Genomic DNA, 21,233 nt, shown 5'->3' with positions numbered 1-21,233 from the left:
ACCTGGGCGTGTTATATTAAAGTGTTTTCATTGACACTTATATGTTGGTTATCATAGTCAGGATGATCACAGACGAATTTAACGTCCATATATCTGTACACATGATAAATCCTAGTATCCCGGTTATTGATTACTGCATGCTACCTGTGCAGGCGTGTGTGATGTTTACATGTTTGGAATAGTTACTCTGACATTCAAGTCAACAATAATTTGACTGTGAGTATTGATGTGACTTGTGGCATGTCTTTGGATGGCTCTGGATTTTGGTGCTTTTTTCAAATTAAGGATGTTTCCAGCAGATCCTTTTGACGAGTTTTGATTCCAGGTGAATGTTAAATGCAAGAATAAAAGAAGTTCCACTTTGTGTTTGTGTGACTGTCATTTATTGCTGGGTGCATTAAACTAGTTGTTCTCCTGTAGTTCACAGTTGGGCCACAGTGCTGTCAAAATAGGTGCAAATGATGTGCAAATATGAATATTTGTTTTTCTGAAGGCCTAGTGTCACTTCAGCAGTTACTGCTGAAAGTCTCTAATGTTTATGTGAGTGCTTTGTAACAGGAAATGATGTTTCTGTACATCTAAACGACATTCTCAGTTACTTTTTGAGTGAAATGTTTTTTTTTTTTTTTTTTGACATGGTGTTAGAAAGGGCGACATTACGAGGTAGGAGGGGAGGATGGAAACATAAACCAGAAACCCAGACCAGAGTTTGTGTTCCGCGATGGATGAGAGACCGACAGTCTCAGACTTAAGTTTCATTATCTGTCATCGTTTACTCATTTACTTGGTTTAGACACAAAAACAACCATGTCAGGTTGAGGATATTATCCAGCTTTATTAGACACTTCTGCACGTTAGAAGGTTGGTTGAGGTTATGTACTTGAATTTCCCTCAGGATTTATAAAATGATCCACCTACATATCTACCGACCGACCTACCAACCTACCAGTCAACCTACCTACCAACCAACCAACCAACCAAAATTACTTGGTTAGAGAAAATGTCATGATTTGGGTTAAATTGCTCTTTCACTCCAAGTTTGAAGAATATTCTCCATTTTCTGGACTACCAGGGTGACAAGTCCTGCCTCAACTAATCCGTGATTTGTTGGCTAAATGAAATGTCAGTACAGCAGTCAAATAGGCAGCAAAAAGCAACAGCAAAGTGCATTTGTGACACATTACAAACAGAGTTAAGAAAATGTCACCCCCTAGAACTTAACTGAGATGCAGTTTAGTTCTGCGGGACTGTAATTTACTAAAATACCATTCAGGATGATCGATGTCACTCCATTCCCCTGTCTGTAGTTTTATTGTTGTGGTTGATTGTTGTTTACATGCAGCAGTATCCAAGGGCTTATCCAGGTTCTGGAATTGAACTATGATGCTAAACACAACCACAAAAACGGCATACTTCAAAAATCCGATGATAACTGCGACACTCATGTCTGCGTAAACATACTCAGTCACTTGGTGAAGGCAAAGCAGGCTTCGCTGTCATCACCAGGTTCTCTTTCACTCTCCAGCTGAAGGACAGGATAAGGTCAGTGTGTTGACCTGCTTTTTACAGCAGCCACTTGGACGGTAATCACAAAAAATAACACCAACCCACTAAAGAGCCTTCCACTGGGCCGGCCCGTAGACCGGGTCACAATGAGTGGCGACTAAATGAGCTTATTAATCACACACAGCACCAGAGGCAGAGCCATTCTGAATTCATTAATGCTCGGCAGAGCAGTCTGGAAAGGAAAAAAGAGGCTCAAACGTGTTTTCGGTATCAACAACTGTGAACTCATTTCAAATTGACACTGTGTGTTCAGCAAGCACTCAGACTGCAAGAGCGCTTAATATTACATTCTGGGGCAAAAGGTCCACAGAATACAGCAACACTTTACATTTACACAACTCTGCAATTAAATCAGATTTAGTCATGGTATTAAAAACCACCCGTTGTTTAAGCTGTTGTTAATATGCAGTATTATTTAAGTGCATTTGAAGCAGTTATCCGTTAAACTTCAGTGTCCCGCCAGCGGTACACCTACTAATTTGCATAGGAATTTAAAGAATGTCCGAAGGCTGCAAACACGATTATACAAACACTATACGCCGATGGAAAGCTTAGATTCTCATGAATCCGCCGGTATAAACCACTTTCAGATGTGATTACCACAGCGGGTGAGAAAAACACATTTGTCCGACAAACAACAAATATCCATCCATCCGTTCTCTGTACACGGCTTCAACGTACACAGCGCGACTCACATTTCCGGGTTCATTATTACACACAGATGAAAATATTCCACAAAAAACGGCCATAATCCAACCTTTTACATCCAGACAACACAAGCCAGTAAACTATTTTGTCCAAAACATGTCCTGAAGTCGGTATAAAATCCACGAATCGGTCGTTTTCAAGGAAATGCACCTCGCGATGCGCGTCCAATATTCCCTGTACTTCTCGTCATATTTTTTATTTACAAATAGAATATGAGCGATTTTTGGTACTAAAAATGGCTGGAATTGACTGCAGCTTAAAGGGTTATCAGTGATTTTGTGTCTGAGAAATACTGCGTTCCTCTAAAATGTGTCTGAATCTTCCCAGCCTGAAGAAGGCTGTCGTTCAGTTCTTAGTGTTAAGACCCTCAAGTCTCCTAAAAGACAAGAACAAAAGGAAAATTGGTCAAGGCACTTTGATGAGTCTGCTGTCTTTTCTCGCTCCTTCACACCTGTTTACCTTCAGTACCTGAACAAATTGTCCTGATAGACAGCTGTGTTTTCTAAAGCCTCACTCGTCACAGGTTTCCGTTGCAGAGAACAGGGGAACGCTTTCAAGGAGGGATTACCGCAAATCACCAGATAGGATTTTAAAACGAGAAATTCCTCAAGATCCGCTTTTGTGTATTTGAAATTCAGTTCTGTGTAACTCAGCTTACTGTTAATGAATTAAATATACTTTGGGGGATATTTTTACTCCTGTTTTCTGCTGCAATATCGCACCTTTTATTCACCCCTTTGGCTTCGACAAAACACTGTTCGCCTCCACTATCTCTTCTCCAAATGTGAATGTGTGCAGGTTTATATAGACACACATCACAAATACCCTGGCAATAGGACCAACTAATGTGCAGAAGCCTAAAAAAGCCTCCACCTTTTTTGATCAGAGGCTGCTCATGTCTGTGTTTGTCTCCTTTGATAAGGCGCTTTCATCTTGTTTGCATTGATTACAGGCTGACGAGTCACAGTGATACACTTAGGGGCCCTATTCATGTCTGCCCCCGCGACACACACTGGGCCCATTGTGGCGAGGAATGTCTCCTTTCAGGGCCTGAAGCCGCCTGTGAAAGCATGTCAATAATCCCGAGTCAGTGGGTGCTTCACAATGCCGCCGAGACCGTCCCACCGGCCGGACCACTGTGGAGACGGGCCCCAGCGCTGCTCTGCTCCGTGGAAAAGTGACCGGGACGGTTGAAAGAGGGGGCGGCTGAATGGATGAAGTAATTAATCTGGTGCATGCTGATAAATAAACAGCTCCACAAAGGTGAGACCACTCTCCCAAGAAGAAAGGAGCTAATCAGCGTTGGAGCTGTGTGCGATCTCTCTTCATTTATAACTCCACATACCACGCCGAATATCTGGAGAGCTGCTTTATTGCTTTGCACAGCCCCCCGTTGTTTTCACACCGCAGGCCTCCAAAAGGCGAGTGAACACGGTTTGTCCTCTCAGGAAGTATCAAGCTCCTGGTGTACAGCCGAGGCAGAAACCAGCATCGGTCCGCTATAGAAACTGTGGTTTTTGTGCCGAGTATTTGTTTGAGCAGAAAATGTGATATCATAAGCAGAATAAATGGGATTTGAGTCTTTAGTGGCCACTAAAGCCATTAAAAATATACATCAGTTGTATTTATTTTAGAGCTGGTGTGTTGGAGAGGGGAGGGGGGCAGAGGAGGCTGAAGGAATCCACTGGTGAAGCTCTTGTAGAGATGGGAGTGGAAAGAGCCAATCATTGCTCAGTAAAGAATTAAAACCACCTCTGCAAATAGCCTCAATATTTGTGCAGCGCCTCAGAGTGGGAGTTTCACAGCGTCTGGGTTTCCAGTGCAAATAAACAGTGCAGAGGTCTACAAGGGTGGACCGGCCCCCCTCATCCCAGAGGTGAAGCCCACTCCTTTGTTGCTGCTTAATCTAGGCCACTCTCTATTGAGTGGGATGAAAAGTGAATCTTTGTGTGGGTGTTTGTGTTTGTGTGCGAGTGTGCAACGAGCATTCACGGCCCTCGGCGTGTCAGATGAAGCCGTGCGATAGCGTCTGTTTGTATGTGGTTCTTGAATCAGAGGCTCGGGCCTGTGGAGACCACCAGAGTGTTTGCCAGTTCCCAGATAACCCACATCCTTACACTGGGCCTACACATACCGATCCCAGGATGCTCGGCGCAGAGCAAACTGACAAATATCAACACGACTGACCAGCGGTTCTACTTAAACCAACAGTGCGTGCCCACTTGAGTACAGATATGATGGATGGATGATGATGTTGATATTTTGGACCACTTTCACTTCTGCATAGACATCACAGGTCCACTCAGTTCCTACTTATCAAGATCCGACCAAGAACCTGGACTGGGAACGCGCTGAGTTATATTCAGTCTAACTAGCATCCATCCATCCACCCATCATCTATACACCGCTTAATCCTCATCAGGGTTGAGGGGGTTGCTGTCTGTCCCAGCTGACTTAGGGTGAAGGCAGGGGACACCTGGACAGGTAACAGTCTATCACCGGGCTACACACAGAGACAAGCAATCACATTCACACATATGGACAATTCAGAATCACCAATTAACCTCAGCATGTTTCTGGACTGTGGGAGGAAGTCGGAGGACCAGGAGAAAGTCCACACATGCACAGGGAGAGCATGCAAACTCCATGCAGACAGACTCCAGGCTCAAGTTCCTGTAGCCAAAACAGATAATAGAAATGTAGGTTTCTATGAAAAATATTATAAACTCCGAATATGTGACAATGAGAGCTACTCAGATGTAGGTAAGTTCCTCAAACTACAGGGGTTCTCGACTTACATCAGAGTTCCGTTCCTACGGTGTGACGTAAGTCAGTTTTCAATTCGGAACTCCAGTGAAAATGTAAACAAGCCGTTACATACATCACGATGTCAATCAGTTTACATATTTGTACAACTACAATAACAGCAAACAGTCATTAGCTCACACTGAAACACAACTTGGCAGGAAAATACCAGCAAAAATGTAAACAAACAAGCCGTTACATGTTCAAGTATCCGCTTTTTATCACCGATGATAGTCGAGACAGACTTAGTTCAAGCAACCGATCAATGTTCGTCAGTGTTTCACCCTGTTCTGCACATGATAGATAGATGGATAGATAGATGGATAGATGGATAGATAGATAGATAGATACGTTATTTATCCCAAGGGAAATTCAATTTATTCCATCGAGTTTCACTTCCATGGAGATGGCTTTCCTTTTACTTACGCTTGGGAGCCATAATGAAGTTAGCGAATGTAGAGTAATCCAATGTGGTGGCAGATGTAAACAAAGCTGTCTTATAGCACTGCATTACTACTGTAATACAGTATTCATCCGCTCTGTTCACCGCATGATGATGTATTCATCCGCTCCGCTCGCCAACTAGTTCCACTGAACCAGTTCTGACGTAACGATGAAACGTAAGTCGAGGACGTCGTAGGCCGAGGACTTTCTGTAAATTGATGTCATTTTCAAATGTGATGACAATGTAATAACGACGCTGAACCCGTAATTTCTTTATGTTATAAGAGGTTGCAGCATTTTCATTCCTCTTGAGCGGTTTGATCGAACAACTTTACAGAATCCTAAATGATTTATTACACATCATCATTTCAGAGTTCACAGTGATTAATACCAGGATGCAGAGGGCAGGCCTCCATGCTGAGATAGAGACACCTTCAGAGTCGTGCCTATGAGCAGCTCATACACCTGACTGGCATGTCTGTGGGATGTGGGAGGAAACTGGATCAAGCGGTGGAAATGCACACAAACAAACACACAGAAAGACCTTGTGAGGTGAAGTGAACCATTGATCCCCGGTGCCGTCGTGCTCTCAAACAAAATAACAGACGGTGCACAAAGTTGGAGGCTAAATTGCTCCTGAAAACCTGAATTCATTCATGTGCTCTTGTCTGAGTGCATTTTTTTCCCTCCTACATGCTGCCTGGAATGATACGAGCATGTGTGCTGAAGGTCGGAGGTCAAACGGTGAAGAAGCAGAGCGGAAATTACTTCAGTGGAATTTTTTGTTCTTTTGCAGAAAGATCAGTTGATGACAAGAATTTTTTCATAACTCAATAAAGAACTTCTCATACTTTTTATTAAAACATATCAAGCATATTAAAGGTTGAAGTTCTTCACCACATAATAGCTGAACTGATAGAATCAGCTTTAGTGCTGATCACCAGAACATCCTAGAAAGCTCCAACAACTTTCCATAAAGATGTACAACATTATTCATATATTGTGCATTTCAAAGGTGGTCAACATGTCATTTTAGCTGTAATCTAAGAAAAACTGTCTGCTGTTATCTTACATTTTTCCCTTTTTTGTTAATTACAGATAAAATTGCAGAAAGAAGGTGTGAATTTACGTGTCGGCTGTTAAAAAGCATGACCAAAATAGTAAATGTTATCCACATGTAAAATGTAATCTATCTAGAAATGAGATGTTTTTCAATATTAGCTGTAAAATTATACCATTTTACTGCATTTAAATGAACCAAAGATACCATTTTTCTAGAGATATATGCTCTCATTGAAATAAAAATGAAAGAAAAATGGTAAATTCAGCTGTCACTTTACAGGTTTTTACTTGTGTTGTTAAATTACAGATATTCATAAAATCAGCAAGGTGCCAGATTTTCTGTTTTTTTATTTTTTTTATTTTTTACAGTGAACACTTCAGTTCTAACCAACATTTACATCCACATTTATTACAACCAAAGGCACAGCTTGACAAAAACGGTAATTTCCAGTCCATCACGTGTGATTTTTATATGATAATAATAACAGCAGGAGGCCTTTCTACCTGTGAACGGCTGTTTTGTTAGTCAACATGTCAGTGTTACCGACAGTGTGCAGATCAGTGATCGTAAGCAGCTGAGAACTAACAAAGTTCCCTCAGGAAGCTTAGATTTTGGGGAAGTGCACAGTTTTTGTGTGTTGTTAAAAGTCTGTTCCTCGTCAGAGTTCACATTAACTGAGATAATTCATTAGGAGAAGTGTTGTGTGAAAACCTTCCTGAAAGTCTCCCAGTGAGTGTCGCTCACTGACATGCCCTCAGTACATGACTTATTATCCCAACTGATGTCGCCACATCTGCAGGAGGGATGCATTTGTTGCTAAGCAACAGCTAAACCTCGCAGCATGCTAGCTTCGCTTCAGTTTTGGTATACTTTTGACTTTTGTGCACTTTGCTGTGCTACAAATACCATAAAATGTTTTTAAAAACTGATTCTGAGATGTACAAAATGTACCTGAGTGGTTTTATCTGCACGATCCTTGAAGGAAACTTGCTGGTTGGTGACCTCAGTGAATTAATATGTAGGAAAATGAAGCAGAAACTGCATTTTTGAAGAAAAAACAACAGCTTATTATTCTATAGTGGAATATTTGGAGTAGTTATGAGCATTAAATGGTGTTAGTGACATCACGAGAGGGAAAGCTGCTATAAGTCCAGTTTAACAATAAGAAATATGGATCAGAACAGTAGTTTTGACACTGAGTGAGTTCAAAATGTGTATTCATACGCACATGAGAGACCACAGCTTTATAATTACAAGCCTGCTGAGTGTCACAGAAACCAGGAACAGACAAGGATGAAGAGAAATAACAGCCATCACAGGAACTAATTGGTGGTGTGAGGAGAGATTTTTCTATTATTGTGCAGCTCAATCACTGCAAAGTAATATTTAAGAATAATATCTTTTTTAAAATATCTGATTCGTTGCTTTTGTGTCATATTCATTTCATTTGGTAGTTCCCTTTTACATCTTCTTTTCATGTCTGTAAATGTGCCTTCCATGCTTTCACTTTAAAAATAGCTCCTTAAATGTTAATATTTTCTGTAGGACTGTCCCGAATAGTGGTTTCTGGCCTCCGAATATTCGGACCCTATTAAAGACGAATATCCGAATATTCGTTCCGCCCCCGGGCAGCGGCGGCGGCGGCTTGTGGTGGAGACGGCCCGAATATTCCCAAACAGCAGAGGTCTTCAGCATGTGTTTATGCAACGTTTTCGTCTGGGGGGAGGAGGGGGTGATCACATACACATATGTGTATATGTGTATGTGATCACAGGACGAGATGAGCCGATAAGTGCCAATGTGGGCCGAAGGCGGAGGGAATACAGTAACGCCACATATTCTTTCTGCCCGGTAATGTCCGAAGTGGGGGGGGCGGCAAATATTCGGATACCAAAATTAATATCTGGATACCACCGTAGCGAACAAATATTCGGATATTCGGGTCCAGCTCTAATTTTCTGGTTTCTTTGGTCCCTTATGACAGTGAACTAAATGTCTTTGGGTTGTGAGACATGTGAGGACATCATTTTGGGCTTTTCTACATTTTTCACCATTTTCAGGCCAATCAACCCGTCGATTAATGTACGAAATAACATGAGTTGCCACCCTGTTTTAAAATCATCTTCGCAGAGGGGTCTGTTTACTTCGAACACTGTTAAAATGACTCTTCCCACATGTTAAGACATTCAAGCTACTGCCCGCAACATTCACCAACACCCTAATAAATCAGTACAAACATTACAACCATTACATCTGAATGTGGAGGTGCCCAGTGGACAAGCAGATATTCAAATAAATGCGATTTTAGAGGAAATGAGGGCAGAAACAGATGAGTGAAAGGAGCCAATGTTTGAGCGAGGTAAAAGCTTTGTTTTGCAGCAAATGTTTTCATGGAGGAGGGGTTGAAGAGAGAGTGTGTGTGCGGTGGTGGTGGTGGGGGGGAATCAAACTGATATTTAGCCCCTACTGGCTTTTTTTTCCCTGCTTTTGTTTTATGCAGGGCTCTTTTTACCACATGGTAGTGACAGATTGTTTGAGCTGAAAGGAAAAGCCATTCGAAGCTAATTAAGCAGCCATTGCAGGCTCTGTTCGCAGGCAGGAGGGAGAGTAGCGCAGGCATTTGTCAGCGCCGCACCCAACGTGGGTTTAATTGACAACCGGGACTCCTGACTGACAGCTTTTCCAGCGCGCAGCCAATCGCGGGGCCGCGCAGGGAGACAGCCGAGACGCGATTGGACAAGAAGCGGGAGAGGGGGGAGCGGAGGACCCACGTGGGGCCGGGCATAGTGAGCAACACGTGATAGGCTGAGGCGCAGACGTGTTGCAGCCTACCCAGTGCTGCTGATAGCAGAGCTTGTAGATGCTTGAGGTCTCGTTAGAAATAGGTCGATCAATTCAAGTCACTCAAAGGACACTCTGCCGCAGATAAAGCGGCATTCACATCTTTCTGCGCAGTCTTGAATGAATTTCTATGAGCTCCTATTATTCTTGGCATAGTAACAGGATGTATTTCTTTTTCTTGGCATCTTCGCTTCTCGTTCAATTGAGAGCAGAAAGTGTGATTTTCCTGTTTGGGCCTTGTTCGGGGTCACACTGGCTTCTTTTATAATCACTTATAGGCGTAGATTCTTGAGAAACCGCCGTGATGTTTAGATTAGATATAACTTTATTGTTATTGGTCAGAACAGGAGCACTAGGACAACAGTTTAGCATCCAAATAATAGTGCAAAAGGTGCAATGACAGGGCAGTGCGATGCAAAATGTCTAAACTGCTTTAAGGGCAGTATGAATGTGCTTAGATGTAAACAGTGCATGGAAGTATGCAATATGTCTAAATATCCAAGATGAATAAATGCTGTGAAAGCTGTCGGAAATATAAAGATACGGCATGACTAACGATATAAAAGCGGGGATAAATGACAGCATGCTTTATGTAAACACAGTACATGAGTAAATACATAATACATAAATAGATGCAGAAAAGACAAAAACCAATGGATACAAATACACCAAAATGCAGAAAACTATGTGTATGATACAGTGCGAACATGCTAAATATGTAAATGTTTGCAAAATATAAGCTACACCGTATACACATGGTATATACCACTAATAGTGTTGTGTGTCGTCTGCACACTGAACATGTATACAGTTTGTGTGTATAGTTTATTCATTGTGGCTTAACATTGTGTTTCCCTTTACATAAATCGATGCAGAAAAGACACAAGTTTGCCAGAATGCAGGAAACTATGTGACTTAAGCTTGTGTCGTACAGTATGATACATATACACACGTGATAATATAAGTGTGCTCCATGAATACCAGTATAAAGACAGGTAAAATGGGCTCCTACGGAAAAAACAATGCACATGTCAGGTCTGGAAAATGAACTAATAAGTGGGATTACATGACATTAAAACACACAAACTACAACAGCAAAATCAGGCTTACCTCTCCTTCCGAATGCATGAACAAAAGCAGGGAGGTAAGGCGGGAAAATCATGTTTATATGATGCTGTGGGGCGGCTAAAAGTGCGTGTAGAGGTACAGGAGACCCTAGCAAAGGTTCCACACAACCACTGGGAGGCAGACCAAACTTTGTGTAAATATAACAAAGAAAGAATAAAAAAGTAAAATATATATGGTTATGGAATATTATTAATACCATAATTCATATATATTTAGCCCACAACCACTGCTGCACTACTGCTACATGTGCACAGAGTGAACAGAGTTCAAATGTAAATTCATTTTGGCCGAAATAGATGCGGAAAAGGTGCAAACAGACACCAGAATGTGTTTGATGCTCGTGTTGCACATTATGATATAGCATCAACATGATAAACATATAAATGTTGTAAAGTCTGAAGGTAACACAAGTGTGCTACATGAATAACAGTATAAATATAGGGTGTGGTGTGTGTTAACATTGACCTTACTTCATTTTCATTGCAGTTTGGGGTAAATAAAATAAAAATAAATCATAAAAATGCATTATTATTAAAAATTTAAGGTCTATAAACTAAATCTTTAATATAGATAAAACATAAAATTAATATATTATAAAATATATTATTTTTAACACTCTGGGTCCCTTATGGACACATAAATGCATTTATTTTTGTTGTTTTTTTAAAAATTGACAAACAGAAGTAACAAATGTATCTTATGTTATGCTTTATATACTCATTTTTGGCTGAATTGGTGCACATAAATCCTCAAGAGTGCAGGAAAACTTTGCGTTTGATGCTCAGACTTTCCTGCACTGTGTCAAACAAAACACAAACTCATTCTCATAATTGTTCTCACAATGCTTTCATTAAAATAACACACTCTGTCTCCTGGCTAGTTACTTTCCCACCAGCAGTGTGTGTGAGTTTTAAACGATGTAAGAAGTGGTGGGTTTATTGCGCTGCAGTGAGACCGGGTATAAATTATTACCTTTGTTTTGAACAAGTTGTTGAACGCGCTGAATGTCACTTCAAATCCAAGATGGCGAACATGTGAGGTCACACGTCGCGGCGGGCCAATCGGAACGCGTGTGTACGGGGACACCCCACGTGGGGGACAGAGAGCCGCGATTGGCCGGCGCCGCTAAACTCCTCCGGAGAAAGCCGATTGGTCGGCGGCGGCTCTCGGCAGTCGGGTCCTCGTGTCAGTGCACAGTCTGTGTGTGGTAGAGCGCGCGGCGGAGGAACTGGGAGCCCAACGGCAGGCTGGCGGTGTTGTTCACGACGGCCGACATTTTACGTTTTTTTTTTATTTTATTAAAAAACACTAAAAAATCAACCAGTTTACTCGGCCAACAATCGTCTGTGGACTTACCGGGAGAGATTCGCGCAACGCTGCTGGATCTAACACGGGCTTTCTTTGAAGTTGTCTGCGGTCAAACAACTCGTCCCAGTCGAGGAGGTTTCCAGCGTCCGGGCGACCGAGCGACGGAGCGAGAGGAACCGGGACGGAGACGCCGCTCTCCGCTTCGGGATCACCCGGGGTTTGAAAGCACTCAGAAGGGGGCCCAAAGAAGAAGCGACGACGGACATTTTCTGCTCTTATCAGTCAAGGATATTAAGCCGTTTTAGTGGATACTGTTTTTTTCTACCTGTGCAGAGGAGGGGAGGAATCAGTCGAGACAAAGGTAAAAAGGGCTTCATGGAGAGAGCCGCTAACAAGACGGCTGCTGGTGGAGGTGGTGGTGTGGCTGGTGTGGCTTCTTTATGGAAGCCGACTTTGAAAGCAGCAGCTCCCTGTTTTCTGATCTTCCCGGACCACCAGAAACAACCGTTGCGTGTGTTCTCGTTCCCTTTATGGAAGACAACTCGTTAGATTTACGAGAGAGAAAAAAAAACAGCAGCCGAACATCGCGTCAAAATCAAAAGTCTAAACTTTGGGATTTATTTGATTTGTGGGATCAAACACATTTCACTGCCTGTTCCCCGAACCTCATTGTAATGCAAATAGAGGCGACAGATTTAGATTTTATTATTATTTTTGGACAGAAAGTGGAAAATGTTTTAATCAGATCTTTTTTTATGCTACAGAAAACCCACTTACTTTTAATTTTTTATGTCATAGACAGTGGAGCAAGTTAACAAGGCTTTAATTGGTGGTGTTTTAGGTGCCGTGAACGTGAACCAGCTCCGTTTTCTGTTTGCTTAGGTACAAAGAAAGGGCCGGGGAGGTGATCCGTCCCGCGGTAGCAGTCCGACTGAGCGCCTCGGAGCCGAAAAAGAGGCTTTTTTGTCCGCCGCCATCCTGCGTCTGTACCGGGGGAGGGGTGGCGGTGATTCAGCGCACCTTCACCGGGATTAACGGAGGGAAAGAAAGGGAGAGAACACGCAGATTCCCCCCGAGGGAAAACACTCGACATGTATCCGCAAGGCCGGCATCCGGTAAGTAGCTGCCTTTGTCACTGTTTGTAAATTGATGCAAATGCACCTCCTTTCAGAAAAGAGTCTAATCAGCTGCTGATCCACACCTTACTATTCATGGTAGGTGCTTCTGTCTGCCAGGAGATGGTGTTTATTGAAGGTTTTTATCAGCTAAGTAAAGCAGATCATCACCCCCTTCCATAAACTGGCTGAGTTTCTCAGTAGTAGTTGCATTTATACAGCTCTGAAAGGTTAATTGTGCTCTGAAATCCCACAACTGCTGTGCATGATTTTTTTTTTTTTTTTATCATCCCGTGCATACTGTGTAACACCACTTTGCGGACAGATTAAGTGATCCACCTCTGTCATTGCACATGTTGTTGAGTCTCCTCCTCCAGTCAGAGCTCAGGGGAAATGAGAAGACAAACCATAAAGAGAGGGGAAAAAAAACACAGTTTACCAAGAAAAAAGGAGGAGGAAGTGGCAAAGGAGACATGAGAGCTGCAGATGATGTTATTTACACCTGTGGTTTCTTCTCAGGCACCTCACCAGCCAGGGCAGCCCGGCTTCAAGTTCACGGTGGCAGAGTCCTGTGATCGGATCAAAGACGAATTTCAGTTCCTGCAGGCCCAGTATCACAGGTAAGGACCGCTGTCAACGGCCAGGAACAATAGGAGGAGGAAGCTGCTGCTGTTTGGTTCCATTATTGGAACAAAACATGTTGTGCGTTTGTTTTGGTCTCGTGTGCAACGACATTATTTTCTCTCCCTCTTTTCTCTCTCCAGTCTCAAAGTGGAGTACGACAAGCTAGCCAATGAGAAGACGGAGATGCAGCGTCACTACGTCATGGTAAGAGCCGTAGCCGTGAAGCTGTGAGTCTGATTTAATGCCGTATCCTCCCTTTTGCCTCAGGTGAGCATTCACAGGTGGTGCAGCCCCAGACGGTTGACTCACGCCGGTGTTTTCATTGGATAAGAAGCTGCAGGGCGGGGGTGAGCCGAGGGGCAGTTGAAACTCTAGCTGGGGTCAAATGTCCGGCTATTGATTGTCGGGTGTGACGACCCCCCTCTAAGGCTCCGGGGTCCTCTTTATGACCCTCCACCACTCCTCCTTAACACACCCAACATGACCCACTGGGGGTTAATGACTGGTCTGCTGGCTTTGTGTATGAATTAGAGGCTTTCCTGTGGTCTTTTTTTTTTTTACTTCTCAGCTCTCCCAGGGTGAACCGTGGGGGTCACATCCAGGGGTTTCTCAGATATGGACAGACTTTGTGTGTTTTTCTTCAGCCGTAGTAGACTACCTGTTGGGACCAAACACTGTTGAAACGTTAACAAGAATACTTTCTTCGCAGACTTGTAGACAAAATCTGATCTAAATCAATTCAAAATGATATTCAGTGTAATGAGCTACGTGTTCTACTGCATTAGCCACAAAATCTGCACATATATGAAGCAGAAACAGCATCTATTTTGTTAATGGATGAATCGTTTAAGTGATTTTTTTCATGCAGAAGTGCTAAACATTTCTCCAGATGCTTTTGTTTGTCTTTTATGATTGCTAAGTAAATGTTTTTTAGATTTTGAACAAAAAAGTTGTCTCAGTGAAATAATCACCAGATTAGTTCATGACAATAATTTAAAAAATGTTAGTGCATTTTACGCTGAAAAACTGTCGAAATATGACGGTAAAAATCTGTAAACTCTACCACAGTTTGACGCAGTTTATTAACACTAAATCTTAATTAATCAGGAGGAAAGTGTGTTTTTTACATTTTTTTCTCTTGAAAAAATACTTTCGCTGACTCCTACAGAGTTTTTAATGGAAAAATGCGGGAATATGTATCACAAACTAAAAATGAAAAAAAGTACATTATTTCTCAGTTAAATTGTTGTATTGATAATGGAAACATGTTGTCATATTTATAACAAGTAACATGGCAATTCCTGCATTTATTACATGTAAAATACAGTTTTGTTGCAGTCAAATTGCTGTACTTTTGTGTTAATAACAAACATATGCTTTATATTTATGACAACATTAACCACAATTTTTGCTAAAAATACACATTTAATGTTAAATACACAAACTGTTGTGCAGATAATGGAAAGATGCTGTAATATTTACAATAAGTTACATAAACGTGACTTTATATGGTATTTTCATGTAAATTTTCACATTTGTAAAGGTTAAATCTATTTGTTTGTAGAGTAAAATATGGAATGAAGCACATTTTTAACCCTAAATCAACAATATCAACATATTTATTTACCGTAAATGTACAAAATGTTTTACTGTAGTTTTATGGTAGTGTTCTGGCGACTCCAGCTGCTGGAATTTTAATGTAAAAACATTTTTTTTACAGTGTAGTTGCACTCCTGAAAGAACTCTGAACCATTAATATTAAATAAGCTGTACTAGTTCCTAAACATTTTGAAGCAGTTTGGTGTTTTGCCTCGTTGCTGCACTTAAGAACTGAGAGTGATCGTTATCAAAGTTCTGTAAAGAGTTAAATGTAAGACAGTTTCAGGACTAAAATGAAATCATAGATCCCATCCACATGAAGACAAAACGAAGTCTAAACGCATAAGTTTCTTGCCGAATCTGCGTATCATCCACACGAACACGGCGTTTTGGGGGTCTGTAAACGATCGTTTTTGAAACCAGGTTCCAGAGTGGAAAGATTTTGAAACGCCGTATACGCAGCTCCGTGGTTACTGGCTCTCCGCTACTTTTCAGAAACGCTTGCGTCATAGTTTCGTATCTTCATTGACACGCATGCGCCACACGCGGCAACGACAACAACAATGGCGGTGTACAGTGTAGCAAATGTGCTGATGAAGCCGGTGACCCTACTATCCCTGTTGCAGCAAAATCTCCTTCTTCTCAATCACCACCGAGTTGAACAAACAATTATCGAGGACATATTACGGCACTTAGTGGATACACCCCGGAAAAGGACCCGCGCATGCCCACTGTTTTTTCTTCTGTTTGCGCGTGTTTCCGTCACATCGTTAGAGCGCCCCTAGAGGTCTGGCATGTGCTTTACAGCGTTTCCATGCGTATCGAGTGCATTCATGTAGACACACACATTTTCTGAGACGCCTTCGTCTTTATGGCGATCGTTTTTGAAACTGTTAAGCGTTTTGACTTCGGGTGCATGGGGCCTTAGAGACAAAGAAATCTGTGCGTCTTTAAGGACAACCAACACAAAGGTTCTTGCTAATACAGGAAAGGCTTCATTGTGTACATGGAAAAAGAACAATCTTTATCTGACAAGTGATGTAACTTAGACCTGTGTGTGTGTGTGTGTGTGTGTGTGTGTGTGTGTTTTTATCTTGTTTGTACATGAAAGGAATGACTTTAACCAAACGCAGCAGTGCGTTTGTTAAATATTATTTTCCCTGCGAGGAACCAGAAGGTGGTGGGAGTAGCTATAATAAATGGAAGCTGTTTGCTGTGTGTTTGATAAACAAGACAGACAAACTACCAGGCTTTAGTTTGTATCTGTTGGTGGGCTCACAAGCTTTTGGCAACCATCAGCAGATAATGTTGTTTTCAATAATAGTATTTGGCTCTCTGCTTTGGTTTCTGAAGCCGTAGACGGTGTTTGTGCTCAAAGACAGCCAGTGCCCAGTCGCCTGTCTGCTGCCACTGCAAAAACTACACGAAGTTGTCAACTTCTTTACTTAATGATGGGGTGTTTTTAATGGTTCAGCCGTGTTCTGCAACATGCATTCAACTTCTCTTTTATTGTTTGGATAGAGCACTGATAAAAGTGTCCGTAAACCACAGTTTCACAGCCTCGTTCCACAAACAAATGTTCTTTTTCTGTTTTCTAAAGAAATGTCGACTGCTTCTAGTTTGCTTGTAATTGCTTATTTGTATGAATGAGAAGTATTTTAAATGATGGTTTTAATGTTTTATCTCTCTGTTTTCCTTGACAGTACTATGAGATGTCCTATGGGCTCAACATTGAGATGCACAAACAGGTATGTAGCCCTATCAGAGATGGTCTGTGTACAGCCAAAACACGGCTGTTTTCCCCCCTAGTGACCGAGGAACATAAACACACGCACACATGCATACCTGACCTTAGTTTCTACCCTCATCCTTAAATGCCTTTAGGAGGCAGACACATACTGGCTTCCTGTAGTGAAAATGCTGACAGGCTAAACAACACGAAGGGCACGCTGCCTGATGGGGATGGTTTGATAAGATTAAAGTGAAGTATTTGGCAGACGGTCTAAGAGGATGTGTGTTTGTGTGGTTTGTCCTTCTGAGTGTGTGTGTGTGTGTGTGTGTGCACATACATGCCTGCATTATTCTGTCTGCCTCCCCAGTGCCAGCCGGGCTAAAAGCTCATTAGTTCAGCTGCCACCCAGCGCTGGGCATCATGCTGCAGTGGAAAGACTTTTACAGATGAACAGGGCAAAAATACCCACAGTTCCCTCTGCGCCACCCAAGGAGCCATTTCAGTAGAGCGGAGGAGAAACGGCATCTTTGTTAGTTTGCTTCCAGTTCATCTATCCAGAGAAGTATATTCAGGTTGCTTACAGACATCAGCCCTTACACTAAAACAACTTAAAGCTCAAACAAGATTGCACCCTCCTGAAGCGTCACTAGCTCCAGCTCTGCACTCCTGTTCCTCTGGACAGTAATAAGTGCTTTATTCTGAGACCTTGTTATGTGTTCTTTGTCTTTCGAGTGGCCTTAATTCCATCTTGGAAATGGGTGTCCTCACTTCAACTTGGACTCAGAGTGGGTTTTTATTTTGTAGTGTTGAAAAAAATAGCTTAATAAAATGTGTCAGGAACAGTTTGATCAGTCAGTAATCAAGAAAAATACCAGTTGTTAGCTCTATCGGTGTGTCATTTTGGACTGATTTGTTGAGCATTCTGCATTTGGCATTTTATCGACTAAACAATCAAGATTAACAGGATGATGAAAAGAAGCTGTTTGTTACAGGTGAGGGTTTGCTGATTGATTTAAAACATGTAAATACGCATCAGATTTCATCACGTAACGACAGCTGTTGTTTCATTAGCTGTTTTGCATACATGTGAGATGTCTGGGAGGGTTTTGAGCGCTTCAGATGAAGAGTCAGGTTCAGGAGCGTGCTTCTGCTTGGCTCAATAACATCTGCAGATCCCACACCGCAGTCCTAAATGCAAAATCACCTCTCCCTAAAATTCAAATGACACCTGTACACTCTGCCGTAAAACAACGCTGGTCAGCTGTAGATGTGACCCGAGGCCTTTTAGTCAGCCGTGTGACACCCACATCTGTGTAATGTGAAAAAAGGCAGGAGAGCAGATTAACGTTGTCTCCAAATGCCCCTTTTTTTTATCCTTCTGCACTTATATTTCCATTTTCTCCGATTCCGTCGTGCCGTCTGTTTCCCTCAGTCGCCTTTGCCTCCTCCATTCTCCTCTTCCACCTCCTCTTTCGTGCCCTTATGTCTTTTCATTGCTTTCCCCTCCTCTTTGTGCCCCGCCACCCCGACGATGCGATGTGAATGATGGCCCTTGTGTCATTAGCTGTGTGATATGATGTATGAGAGTGGGAGTCTGCCAGAGAGGGAGGAGGAGAGACGGAGAGAGGTGGGGTGGAAGCTTCATGGCCCTCAGATCCAGAAGGTTAATGGCATCAGTGGGAGGGTAGCCCAGTTGGAACAGCAGCACACTGCGCAATTCATCACACGGAGACTTTTTCATCTTTTTGAAGACGTGTGTGTGTGTGTGTGTGTGTGTACGTCCACGTCCTAACTAGGTGTGTTTTCTGTTTATCGAGGAGCTCAACCTGCCCACCCCCTCCGCATTCTTGAGCGTTTTCTGTCAGGCACTTATCGCCGTGCATGCGTGGGGGTGAGCTGGTTGTTGTGGGTGGGTGCTGGTCTTTGGTGGACAAAACAAGTGGGTAAAAAGGAGGGGGGGGGGAGATGTGTGGAGACAGGAGAGGAGCTGGAGGCCTCGGGGTAAATGGGTTAATCGACTTGTCCTCTTCGGTGCATCTCCTTTGTTTATCAATAAGCCCGGTGGAGTCGACGGAGCTCTCTGAATAATGCATGATTCCCGCCACCCCCCCCCCGCCTTCCTCCCATCCCTGGTGAACGAGTGTTTGTGATGACATCAGCGCGGGGTAAACAGACGGCCCTTAGCTGTCCCTGTTATTGGTATGAAGGGAGGCAGGCTGGATTATTGGATGCAGGCGGGCATGTTACTGCGCCCGTGTTGAAGATTTATTGCAGTGTGAAAACAGATGTGATAAACTCACTTTGTGTTGTTATCGCTCCAAAGCCGGATTGAAAAGAAAGGGGGACGTGCGCATATGAATGCATGTCTTTCTACATAAACGCGCTGTGGTTCAGGTTCCAGCAGACTTGCAGCTTCCCCTGCTGCTGCTGAATGGTTGCTATGAAAGGGATCTGTGTGGCTGCCGGGGGGTAATTTGTTTTGACAGTGTCTCTTATGATGGCAAAGAGTGCAGGGTGGAGGTAATCACCCTCGCTTGCTGTCAATAAGTGATTTTAATTAGCGCAGCTCATTAGGCTGCCTCAGCAACGTGCCCTGCTGACTCTGTGGTGTCGGTGTGGTGGGGGTTGCTTTGTTTTTCACTACCTCTGTTCCCTGTTGTGGTCCCTGTTTATCTCTCTTGTACGGTTGCCTACTTTTTTGATTTCAGTTCCTCCTTTGGTGAATTGAAAGCGACGCAAATAGACGAATTTCTCTACCTCGACTGTTCTTGACTTTAGTGCGCCAAAGGTAGCCATCTTGTGAATCTGCCCGTTTGTGCACTTGTTGGACGAGGGGGGGGGGGTGTGTGGTGGGGGTGGGGGTGGTGAAAGCGCTTCATCGGGGGGAGTCGTGTCCGTTTCCTGGAGGAAGAGGGTGAAAGGAGGAGCAGAGGGAGGGAGAAGGAGAGCTTGTGCAAATGAATAATTTATACAGGATTCCTGGAATTGTTTGCCAAGGTGATGATGGCCGATCTGTCTCAAAGCCAAAACAAACTGAGTACGAGAACACACACACACACACACACACACACACACACACACACACACACACACACACACACACAGAGTCTCTCAAGGGAGGTTGACGAGGTTACTGGAGGCTTTATTTTGATAGCCAGGCTAGAAGAGCTGGTAGAACAGTGTTACACAATTAGCGTTTGGGTGTATCTGTGTGTACTCAACCAGCTCATGATTACACTTTGTGTGTGTGTGTGTGTCTGTACATGTAGGCTGCATAATTTAAAATGAGGAGTATAAAAAAAAAACCGTCTACATGATGGCTTGAACTCTAACGAAATCCGATGTAATCTGTCGGAAAACGGCCCATTTCCATCCGCTCCCCTGCAGAAAAGGATGTCACTTCCTTTTTGTGTGTACGAGCTGAAAATAGAATGACATGCACATGCAAAACATTCTTCATGCATTTGTAATGAACAAGATACCTCTAAGTGCCTCTTTCTTCCTCTGCTCTGGCTGAGAAGATAATTCAGAAACAGCCATCTCTGCCCCCCCTCCCCCCTCCATCATATGCCACTTGTTTTCCTCGCCAATTGAATCCTCGTCAGAGACTCGGCTCTCCACTCGGGGGCTAATGCCTGCAGCGACAAACAGCCAAATGGCTTTCAACGCACCATTGACGGAGGCATGCGATGGAGAGAGAGCCTCTCCAAGCTCTGGTGCTACTAGACAACCCTGAGTACCTGTAATTGTGGAGCTGCAGTGAAAAGCTTCTGCTGGCTCAAAGGCTTCTGTTTTCAGTGGCTTTAAGTGACAATAAACTCTTTCCAGTGCCCGTCTCTGCCACTAAAAGCACTGTGGAAAATAGTGGCTCCAAAGTAAAGTGGGAGTCGTTATGAGTGCTGCGAGTCATTGGATGTGTTATCAGTGTTTTTCCCCTTAAAAATGGCTGTCAAAAAGTCGTACAAATATGCCGTGTGCCCATTTGCCCCCCTTAACATGTGTGAACTCTGTCTGAACAGAGTGGAGTGACTGAATTTGAAAAGGAAGGATGAGATGTAGCTGATAATGACAGCGCCTCAGTTGAGGGGTTTGCAGCGGGTTTGTCAGGTTGACATGTGAGTCACATTCCCTGAAATTGTACCCGAGATATGAAGCTGCAATAAATGGGCCACAAAAAGGAAAACAAGAATGGATGCAAAGGAAGTCTGGCCCATTGTTTTATTTCCTAATATTTCAACTTACGGGTAAATTTCAGAGGAAGTCACGGATTCTGAAACATTGAACTTTGGGGAAAAAAATA

At 43.0% G+C, this 21,233-nt stretch overlaps 1 protein-coding gene across 7 annotated transcripts in view; it reads left to right on the top strand.

Annotated features, from left to right (window-relative positions):
- The first annotated feature begins 11,736 nt into the window (after positions 1 to 11,736).
- Positions 11,737 to 21,233, top strand: part of LOC110948499 (transducin-like enhancer protein 3-B) — a 36,178-nt gene continuing 26,681 nt past the window's right edge. For 5 of the 7 annotated variants that reach the window (XM_051936665.1, XM_051936654.1, XM_051936652.1 and 2 more), the window contains exons 1-5: positions 11,737 to 12,224; positions 12,746 to 12,978; positions 13,498 to 13,598; positions 13,743 to 13,806; positions 16,905 to 16,949. In XM_051936665.1, the coding sequence (XP_051792625.1) occupies positions 12,955 to 12,978; positions 13,498 to 13,598; positions 13,743 to 13,806; positions 16,905 to 16,949 (234 nt within the window). In that variant the 5' untranslated portion in view covers positions 11,737 to 12,224; positions 12,746 to 12,954. The remainder of the gene's footprint in view (positions 12,225 to 12,745; positions 12,979 to 13,497; positions 13,599 to 13,742; positions 13,807 to 16,904; positions 16,950 to 21,233) is intronic. The other 2 variants (XM_022190051.2, XM_022190050.2) reach the window with 1 other exon arrangement.

The sequence above is a fragment of the Acanthochromis polyacanthus genome, chromosome 2 (genome assembly GCF_021347895.1).
Source record: "Acanthochromis polyacanthus isolate Apoly-LR-REF ecotype Palm Island chromosome 2, KAUST_Apoly_ChrSc, whole genome shotgun sequence".
Taxonomy (NCBI): domain Eukaryota; kingdom Metazoa; phylum Chordata; class Actinopteri; family Pomacentridae; genus Acanthochromis; species Acanthochromis polyacanthus.
Note: the sequence above shows the minus strand (reverse complement) of the source record. Positions and strands in the feature narration are given on the sequence as shown.